Source organism: Neovison vison, chromosome 11 (assembly GCF_020171115.1).
Source record: "Neovison vison isolate M4711 chromosome 11, ASM_NN_V1, whole genome shotgun sequence".
Classification (NCBI taxonomy): domain Eukaryota; kingdom Metazoa; phylum Chordata; class Mammalia; order Carnivora; family Mustelidae; genus Neogale; species Neogale vison.
Window position 1 is genome coordinate 48,328,946 of NC_058101.1, and position 10,588 is coordinate 48,339,533.

General features: G+C 41.4%; 1 protein-coding gene across 4 annotated transcripts in view; it reads right to left on the reverse strand.

Moving 5' to 3' along the window:
- ANAPC4 (anaphase promoting complex subunit 4) overlaps positions 1-10,094 on the reverse strand; it is a 36,816-nt gene extending 26,722 nt beyond the window's left edge. The window contains exons 1-9 of one of the 4 annotated variants that reach the window (XM_044225849.1): positions 10,036-10,094; positions 9,753-9,891; positions 6,781-6,886; positions 4,953-5,085; positions 2,628-2,702; positions 2,263-2,289; positions 2,126-2,170; positions 1,348-1,432; positions 648-752 (exon numbers count right to left, since the gene is read on the reverse strand). In XM_044225849.1, the coding sequence (XP_044081784.1) occupies positions 648-752; positions 1,348-1,432; positions 2,126-2,170; positions 2,263-2,289; positions 2,628-2,702; positions 4,953-5,085; positions 6,781-6,886; positions 9,753-9,881 (705 nt within the window). In that variant the 5' untranslated portion in view covers positions 9,882-9,891; positions 10,036-10,094. Of the gene's footprint in view, positions 1-647; positions 753-1,347; positions 1,433-2,125; positions 2,171-2,262; positions 2,290-2,627; positions 2,703-4,952; positions 5,086-6,780; positions 6,887-9,752; positions 9,892-9,979 lie in introns of all 4 variants that reach the window. The other 3 variants (XM_044225846.1, XM_044225847.1, XM_044225850.1) reach the window with 3 other exon arrangements.
- Positions 10,095-10,588: the final 494 nt, after the last annotated feature.

Genomic DNA, 10,588 nt, shown 5'->3' on the forward strand with positions numbered 1-10,588 from the left:
TCTGACCTCTGGTTTCAGCTCAGGTCATGATCTCATGGGTGGTGAGATGGAGTCCCATGACAGGCTTTGCGCTCCGCACAGAATCTGCTTGGGAGTCTCTCTCCCTCTCCCCCTCCCCCTGCTCATACTATCTCTTTCAAATAAATAAATCTATTAAAAAAAAAAATACTTGGTACAAAGACAGACTGATATAGCAACCAATTAACATGGTCATTAATAAACTATCAAAATATTGTTTTTATGAAAACTATATTGGACTCTGGGAATAATGAAGTGTTCACTAGAGTAAGATTCTATACATGAGATTTATTAGCTCCAAGTTGGTTTTTTTTTTTTTTTGCTTTGTTTTAATAACCATTAGAATCCAAAGATAAGAATAATAAAAACTATAAAACCTTAAAAAAATATATTTACTGGGGCACCTGGGTGGCTCAGTGTGTTAAAAGTTTCTGCCTTAAGCTCGGGTCATGATCCCAGGGTCCTGGGATCAAGCCCCCATCTGGCTCTCTGCTCAGCAGAGACCCTGCCTCACCCCCAACTGCCTGCCTCTCTGCCTACTGTGATCTCTGTCGGTCAAATAAATAAATAAAATCTTTAAAAAATATATAGATATTTACTGTCTGCTGCTACCAGGTTTCCACACTTACCTGGAAGTATGAGACCTCCGAAGCAGCGCCAGCAGAAACCTCTGTAACCACTGATAATGACTTCAAATCACTGGATAAACACAATGCAAGGCAAGTACCAACGATCTGTAAGACAATCAAATCCTCTGGTCCATATACTATCACTGCTAGTCTGCACCTGCTTACGATACAGGCAACAGAAACTAATGGAACTCTCCGAAGCAAAACCACACAAGCCTGACGCGTTCCACACGTGCAAGAGAGGGAAGATGTGTGTCCCCCCTCAGAAATGGTGAGAATAGGACCGAAAAGCTGTGGAGAAGACCAAAACTAAGCAACCAGCACAGATCTGGTGCTGAGTAGAAGAGCGCTTCTCATGATGTTCCTTCACGTTCCAGTCACAAACTGCAGCTCTCGTCCTGACTACAGCCTAGAAAGACACTGAGTCAGAATCAAGTGTATCCTGTATCAATCTTTTTGTTAAGAAAAAGTTGACTAATTCCACTAATAGTACCTGAGCTTCACAGATATCATTATCACCACTATTTTATCTTAGTAAGAAAATTATCCTAACTATTTAAAAATGAGTAACGCCATTAATTGAAAGTGAGAAAAAAAAAAAACCTAGTTGTTTTTTTTTTCCCCATAAATCAGTTAGCTGGTATATTCTAGATGGTATAGTCTAAGAGAAAGGATGTGAAAATTTTAAAGGAAAACTTACCCCTGTGACTCGAGCAATTTTGAACATTCCATATGCATAAAGCTCAATAAATCCAGAGCTTCCTCCGAGGACAAGAATATTAAGCCTAATTAAAAGGAATGTAACAAGCTGAGGACAACAGAAAAGACCAAATTCTTAAACTAAGATATAAATTGTTCTTGCTCTCAGATAATCTGCATGCTAAGGCTCCCCTGCGGGGAAACAAGCCCCAAACAAATTCACAAATACTCAATATTCAACCACACTGGGCTGCTTCCTTTTCTCAAAGGAACATAAATTTGCTGTCACCTAAAAAACATCAGTTTATAGTAAAATAAGGATACAGTATTTTAACAACCACTGTATTTATATACTCTAAATAACACAATCTTTTTTCCAGCTGAGCAAAGCACCATCAGTGATATCATGGCTCCGATGCTAAATGCATTAAAAGGGCTTAAAAAATCTGGAATATTTAAATTTAAATTTTAGAAATTCTAGTAACATCTATCTTCCTTTACTTCATATTTAAAAGACTATACAACAAAAACAAGTAAATACTTCATATTTAAAAGATTATACAACAAAAACAAGTAAATACTTCATATTTAAAAGACCATACAATAAAAACAAGTAACTAATAGACACTAATGTCTGTATATTATTCAGTGGTGTTTGTCAGCAGGGAAATAACATAACACATAAAGGAACTGCCCTTGAAACTCTGAACTCTGTCTCAAATACCAAACATCAATGTTAAGAAATTAGACTTGTTATTTAAGATATTGGCAAGATTTACCTGACGTCTCCCAAAAGCTTAATAATTTCATCAGAATTTTCTTCACTAAAATATAAAAACAACTGGGTTACCTTTCAACTACATCTTTCAACTAATAAAAGATTCTTTTACCTGAAAACAAAAAAGACATATCTTACCTAAAAATTTTTGAGGTGTTGCTGTAACTAGAAAAAAACAGAGATTAGTGTAAAAAGCAGTAACAATATTTTAAAACACATGAGAAAATCATCGCAATGTTTAAAGGTAAAGGAAAGGAACACCTGGGTGGCTCAGTGGGTTAAGCCTCTGCCTTCGGCTCAGGTCATAATCTCAGGGTCCTGGGATCCAGTCCCCCATGGGGCTCTCTGCTCAGTGGGGAGCCTGCTCCCCACTCCCCACCTGACTCTCTGTCTACTTGTGCTCGCTTGCTCTGTCAAATAAATCTTTTTTTAAAAAAACAAATAAAGGTACAGGAAAGAGAAATCTGCAAGATGGATTCCAATAAAATTAAACTGATACTTACTTTTTTGGCAGGGTGGGCAGTTTAGGTAAGAGTAGATTTGATTCATCCTCAGCATTATAAAAGGATGTTAGAACACTGAAAAGAAAAACAAAGAGGCATTACAAAAATATCAAAGATTTTGTCTTTCCATTAAACAGTACTTTTTAAAAAATTGCCCAGTTTTATACATTATGTACATTATCAAGTAAACAGATGCCACACATATTTTACTACTATAAAACAGTCATTTTAACAATCACAAACAACAAAGAGAAAAATAGGAAATTCTTCCTTTATGAGGGGCTTTGTTTCTGGGGGGGAAAAAAACCCAGCCACTTTACTTAGAGGAAAAATACTAATAAACAATTTTCTCTATGTATTCAGTATGAGATACTAAGAATTCAGAATTTTTCCTTTTTAAGATTTTATTTGAGAGACAGAAAATGAAAGAGAGAGAGAGAGAAAACACATGAGCAGGAGGTGGGGGGAGGTAGAGGAAAAGGGGGTAACAGACTCGTCAATGAGCAAGGAGGCCAACATGGGGCTTGATCCCTGGACCCAGGCATCATGACCTGAGCTGAAGGCAGACATTTACCCAACTGGGCCACCCAGGTGCCCCAAGAATTTATGATTTTTTTAACTCTAAGAACCAACACTAACATATATGAGTACCAAGGATGAATGGATTTTAAAGAATACTGCAGTTATTACCTCATTTAACTGTGGGTTCTATGGCTTATACGCATTTGGGATTTGACAACCTGACAGGTATCTAAGACGGCACCACGCATTCTGAAATAGTCTTGCTTGTTCCTGTTTCTCAATTATACTTCCAAATAAGGGTGGTAATGAGTGAAAAGGTGAAAAAGTGGCAACTTGGCATGCATTTTTTTCCCATTTAAAACACAAACTAGGTGTCCTGAGAGATCCTGGAATCTCCACATTTTATTTCTAAACTATTGGCAGAAAGTATATTAGGAATACACTTAGCAGGTACCTGGAATGGGACAGAAATGACATATCTAAGCATTGATAAATTTACATGGCTACTTGCAACCCTGGATTATTTGATGATACATCAATTACAGATAAATGTTTTATCTATAGTGAATTTCAAACACCAGGTGAGATCCTTAGTATTCTTATTATAGACTCCTCCTTAGTTAATTTGAAATTAATTTAACACTTTATTAGAAAGGAAAAACTACTGGTAAGAAAATTATCACACTTCCTAAAAACAAACAAACAAGAAAACCTTTTATTTTCAGTATTAGCTAAACAAATTCATCCTTTAAGCCATCTTGACTGCAAACCTGGTATATGACTTGAATGCAGACTAAGGCAGTTATTTTCATGAGACCAGCAAGCTATCAGGACCACAGACACAGAAAGAACTCATTCAGCATCAAAACAAAGCGCTCAGGGGTGCCTGGGTGGTTCCATCTGCCTTCAGTTCAGGTCAGGTTCAGGGTCCTAGGATGGAGTCAAACATCAGTGGGGGGTCTCCTTCTCTAACTCCCTCAGCCCTTCCCCCTACTTGTGCTCACTCACTCTCTTTCTCAAATAAATGAAATCTTAAAACAAAAAAACAAAACAAAACAAAACCCCCGGAGTGCTTAACTTAGCACTTTCTATACTGAGGATATTTACTAAGATGCAAAAAAAACCCGAGCTCCAAAAGAAATTGGCGGCAAAAAGGAACAAAGAACCTCAACTTGTTAATCAGTGATTTTAATTTCTATTACTTGAAAGTACAAATCACTACCATAGGATCTCACTCATGTAGAATTTAAAAAATAAAAAAAATGAACACACAGGAAGGGAGGAAAAGAAAAAAAGGAGAGAAATAAGCAATAAAAAACTCTAAACAATAGAGAATAAACCAAGGGTTGATGGAGGGAGGCAGACAGGGGATGGGCTAAATGGGTGACGGGCATGAAGGTGGCCACTTGTGATGAGCACTGGGCACTGTATTTAAGTGACGAACCACTGAATTCTACTCCAAAAACCAATACTGCACTGCTAACTACCCAAAATTTAAGTTAAGGAAAAAATAAATAAATAATAAAGTACAAATCACTGACATAACTACTAAAAGTAAAGAAAAATCTTAGCTTTTCAGGCATTATTGCTCCAATAAAGAAAAAAAAAAATTTTTTTTTTTTCCAGAAGGAAAAAAAACCTAACAAAGCATTACAAAATCTTATCTTGATAAACTGAAACTCCAAAGTGAAATGCAGTGTGCCCAGGCTCAACACTCAGATCGTCCCAAGGGTCTGTTTAAGTCCCGGCAAGTGCACAACTGTCCCACTGTGGCTGCTGGAGTTCCTCCTTCTACTCCTCTACCTGCTTTCTGCAGTCACTTCCATCCAATGCATACAAGACACTGGGGCCTCCACAGAGAAGGAGTGCAAGCTTTCAGGTTTCTCTACATCGCACAGAACAATTTTCTTGGTGTCAGCAAGAGCAAACGCCAAAACTGAAAGAAGAGATGATCAGGACAAATTACCATAAACATTCGAGAAAACAAAATGGCTATTTCACTTCTTGCCCGGTTTTACTATTTTAAATGCATCATAATCACAGAAATTACTTAACCTAAAAATCCTTCCTTCCAATAACATTTTTAAATACAGAAAGATATCTTTACACGTACTTACGCTGTTATCCAAGCTTATTTTCAAAGGCTTAAAGTCTCCTGAGTGACCTACTACTTCCTAGTGTACTGTACTTAATGTCTTATGCATCTCACACATCAAAGCCTCTGGACTGGAGCCCTGCTTCCCAGAAGAAGACACAGAATAGGTCTCAACAGACAAACAATAATATCCTATCACCAAGAGACACTGGTCTAGTGAACAAGCCTAAAATGTTAAGAAGCGATTCCATCTGCTTGGTTCTTAGAAGGCTTAGTGTCCCCTTCTGTCTCTAACCCTTAATGGGAAACGAGACTCTCAAATGCTGATGAGTGTTCCTCCTTTCACTGTGGCTGAATTACCTAGTATAGTTTCTCCACATATGTCACTAATATCTTCCTAACACATCAAATTTAAGAATTTCTAAGTAGGGAGCTATGCATTTCACAGTATATCAAGACACACAGTTTTACAAGATGTGAGGCAATCCACATCTCCTCTTCTTCAAACAATTTAAGGCAATCTTGAAATAATCATTGTTTAAAAAACCTTATTTCACTGTCCAAAAACACAAGGCATATTTTTTAATGATTAAAAACTTCATCTGTTTAGGGATGAATAGTGCAAGATCTCATGATGTTACTTATAAAAGTCCTCTAATTTTACACATATGCTCCCCCTTTTTTTTACTAAAAGAACGAGAGCTGAACAAAATGAATATGAACAGGTAGTTGAGGCTTTCAGCATGTTTTTCCCTACTCATTTATATTTACTAGAAAAAAAACAGGCAATAAGGAGTACATATCATTTTACAAAAATGATTCAGCTTTTTTTTCTCAAAGCACCAATGATAAGAGATGAACTTCAACCTGTATAATTTATAGCATTTTACTGTACTGACTCTATGTGTACAGCAGCTCAAATTATGACTGCCATTGTAAAATCAACAGGTGGAAGCAGAGTTCAGTCGTCAAAGCTGTAAGAAGCTACAAAATAAAGATTAGAGGAGAAAGAGGAAGGGATGGGGCCAGAGCTGATAGTCCTTCAGGTGAGATAAGCATTCATGCTAAGAGAATATTTATGAGCCACACATTTAATGCTAACGTACATTTTGGGGAGAAAAGACCACAACGGTACTGAACAGACTAGTGAATGTAGCTGGAGCTTGGGCCATCACGGAAGGACAAGACAGCGTCAAGAGCAAAGCCTAAGTATTTTGCACATTCCATCAGATTTGATTTTAGCTTTACCTTTGCCAAGAAGTTAAATTTCATTTTAGAGAACAACACAGCAAAATTAACCTCATCTCTATGAAAACACTTTAAAGCTTCCAAAAAGCAAAGTTTCCAAACTGATATTTAGTAAGTATATTTAGTATACTTACTAAGATATTTAGTAATAAATAAACTATATTTAGTAAGTAATAAGAATATAGTAAGAACAATACATTCTTTCGGGAAATAAGCTTTCTTTACAAAAGACTTTTTGGGGGAATAATAATAATAACAACAACGTATTTTCAAAGATTCCTATATTACGTTTGCCATCTGGTCTCCATGCCAGACAGGTCACTTCCTTTCCTGTATTTTCATTGGGTGGAAAACTCCAAACTCGATGAAAACTTGCAAGTCGATGAAGTAAAACCTAAGACAAAACAGATACAACGGCAAAAAATAAAAAAAAATTTCCAAAACTGAAATAAACCTAGATCATCACAATAAAATCTTTAAAAATATTCGCAAGCATAATGCTGTGAATTCTTTAAGACTGATGATTCACAGACCTGTACCCCTGAAACAAATAACACATTATATGTTAATAAAAATAAATAATCTCAAAGCATAATATTTAGCTATCAGAAGAAATGAGAAGACAACAAGGTCTGAATGAACTGAAGGTATATTCAAAGTGATGGGTGAAACAAGACCTATTTAACCCTGTACTCTATACATTTTTCTATCTTCAATGTCAACAAGAGACATAGTTCTTAGAAAGAAATGAGGTTGTCCAAGAAGATCACAACAGAGAAAGAAACAAGGAACATAAACAGCACTAGAAAACTAGCTGTAATAGTCAAATAACACCAAACTTGAAATCAGACACCCTGGGATGGAATTTCAGCTGGCTATAGATCTTGGACAAGTCACTTAGTCATTCTAAATTTCCACTTCCACAAGGGAAAATTCCCAGAGCTCTTTCTTGCCCCCAGAGCTCTTTCTGACTCAAAACAAGGCTGTGCCTACTTCATCTGCTATACAACCATGGAAAATAAGAAATGGTATGTACCCCTACAGAGCCTCCACACCTTCTCAGGCCCCCACACTCACAGCTTCACCTCTCCTGCCCTTAGCTCACAGCACTCTTCACTCCTGGTTCATCAGACCCCACCGGAAGTCAGGAATCCCACGGATTCCTTCATTCCCTAGACACACTGCTCTTTTCTGAGCCCGTCTCTGCCATTTCTTACTTCCAAAACCTTTCCTCTGCACCCTCTGAAATTCATGGTCAGGTATCATCATGATGCTCATATCTTCCTTCTCTTCTCTGAAATCTGCTTCTTACCTTATGACACCACTTTCCAGAGAATTCTCAGCTGATAGCCGTTCTGCGTCCCATGTTCTCCATTCTACTGGGCCAGGAGATAAAGTAAGTTTCCTCCCTGATCCCTGATGCCATTTCTGGATAACTTTTCTTCTCTAAAATCCTCTAACTCTGAATTATATCCAATCACACCATTCCACCCACTCCCCCTAATTGCCATTCCCTAAAGACCCCTAGGCATTCCCCTCATTCCTGGAAGATAAAGACGCCTGTCCTGTTCACTCATGCTTTCCAACACTATTCATCACCATTCTTGATGATTTCAAGACCCACAATGTCCTGACTCTTGAGTTCTCAATTACCTTTCTTCCAATAACCATGTCTTCTACTCACCTCAGCCAATCCCAGAGTCATGCCCTGACCTCATCCTTCTAGTTACAAGCACTGCCATGTCTCAAACCTCCCACCTTCCATCACTGCCTCTACCCTTCTAGCTCATCCCTACTAATACCCGACTTCACTTCTTCAACCTCACCAAGTCCTACAATCCATGGATTCCACCTATTCACTGTTCCTCACTGACACATACCCCCACTTCCATACGTAATCATATTAGAATCCAAGGATCATTACCATCGTGCCTCTGACATGTAACTTTAACTCCCTTGCATCTCTCTGGCTATGTCTCATTTGCAAAACAACAACCCTGGTGAAATCCAACCATGTCTACACTCACCCAGTCAAACAGAACAACAGAGACACAACCGTGCTCACTAGAGTCTCTCAAAGTACAAGACCACTAACCTCCCATGTCTCTTAACACTGACCAGCAATCTCACTACAAGTTTCCCTAGTCCACCTGCCTTGTCAGCTTTCCATACCCCTCCTTTCTCCTCAAACTTCCAGTATTTTCTTCTCCATCCTCACTCCCGGACACCACTCTTTCTTCTTCACTAAGGAAATAGAAACAAGTGCCTATTACATCTACACATCTAGTTGCACCGATGCCCCATTCTCTCCCTTCCATCCTGCTGCTGCGGCTCTCCTCTCTAGAGCATGAAGAGATCCAAGGCCCGGTGGCAAAGGAGAGGGACCAGGAGACATCCAAGAGGGCCTCGAAAAAGGAGACCTCAGTGCCTGGTGAGAAGCTATTAGTAGTCAGCACAGCAACACAGCTTTGAGGATGCTAAGTATTGCTTACCACCTGGTGTCCAAGCCTGTCTGCACACAACACCACTCTCACCTGGCCAGGTAATTCCTAGGAAACCTGCCTGAAGGCCAAAGGGGGAAAGATGCAGAGCTGAAGGTTTCCTCACAAAATGGTTGCCAGGTAACCAGGGACTCTCCAGAGAAAGGTAGATGCAGCGGGTATACTTGATGAAGCCCAGTGTGGTAGGAACTGGAACCCCTAAGTGACACCACTCATGTACACTCCATCAGGAACCCAAGGAAGCATCACTCCCTTCCTAAATTTAAAGGTATTTTCAGGAGGAGGTGGTGATCCCCTCCACAGTAGGGAACTTGGACAAGAGATTCTCGATTTTTTAACCCGTTCTCTGTGGCAGCTGCTTGTATGCACATTCGCAGCTCAGGTCTGAGAGGAACTCATCTTCCTTCTGCTACGGAACCCTAAGCAAATTCAGGGCAGGGTCTGTGGATCTACGATGTCTAGTTGATGAGTGACACATTATGGGCTTTTAAAAAGCCCATCTAACAAATGACTAAAGGAGACCGGGGAATGCAGGACTGAGGTGTGCTGTGTGAAAACTATTGTTTTCGCCATGAAATAGGGGAAATGGGCACACAAATGATCTTTCCCGTTGATGCTCCCTCCTACTTTCACCTAAGGTTTACAGCTGCTTGGAGAGGAAGGGGGCGGGGTCCACAGGCGGCCCAGCAAGTCCACAAAAAGAGAAACTGAGGCTGGGCCAGGCTGCAACGCGCTTGCTGTCGGGTCGGGCTCACTCACCTCGCCCGCCGTGTTGGCCAAAGCGATGAGATCCCGCTTGGGTGACCAGACCAGGAAAATTATCTCCTGCGGCAGCTGCTTCTCTCCCACCACCCGGAAGGACGGGAAACAGGTCGGAAAACGCAACATGGGGGCGACCCTGCAATGACACCACAGTCGGAGACCGGCAGGGGCCGGAGACCGCCCTGCCCCCGGCCCTCCCCGGAGAGCTCAGACCCTGGCGGTACCTGTGAGACCCTTCTCCGCGGCCCACGCAATCCCAGCGGCCTCACCCACCCTCTACCTTCTTCGCGCCGAAGCCTCAGCGCCGTTCCGCCGCCGCGCGCTGCAGGCACTTCCGGCGCCCGGACTTCCTCGCGAGAGGACCTGGCGGCGGGGGCGCGCGGGGCGGGGGCGCGCGGGGCGGGGGCGCGCGGGGCGGGGGCGCGCGGGGCGGGGGCGCGCGGGGCGGGGGCGCGCGGGGCGGGGGCGCGCGGGTGTTCCCGGGGCCGCAGGAACACCTGCAGGTGAGGCGTGGTCCCCACGTGTGTTCGCGCGTTCGCTGGCCGGGTCCGTTGTCCCGGAAAGCTGCTAGGGGGTCGCTGGGCGGGCATAAGTTTGGGGGTAAGTCCTCAGACACCGCGGGGAGGAAAAGGAAGGGAAACATTAGGTCCTGATCGGCTGGAGCCTCCCTTGACAGCCTCTAAACAGGTAAACAGTCCCAAGGCGCCCAATAGAATCACCTGAAGACATTTATTTTCTAAACCCTAACCCTAACCCAGGCAGCACCATAGATCAATGAAGAGAGAACTGATAAGGAATGCGACCCAGTACTAACTCTTCTAGGTGAGTCTGGT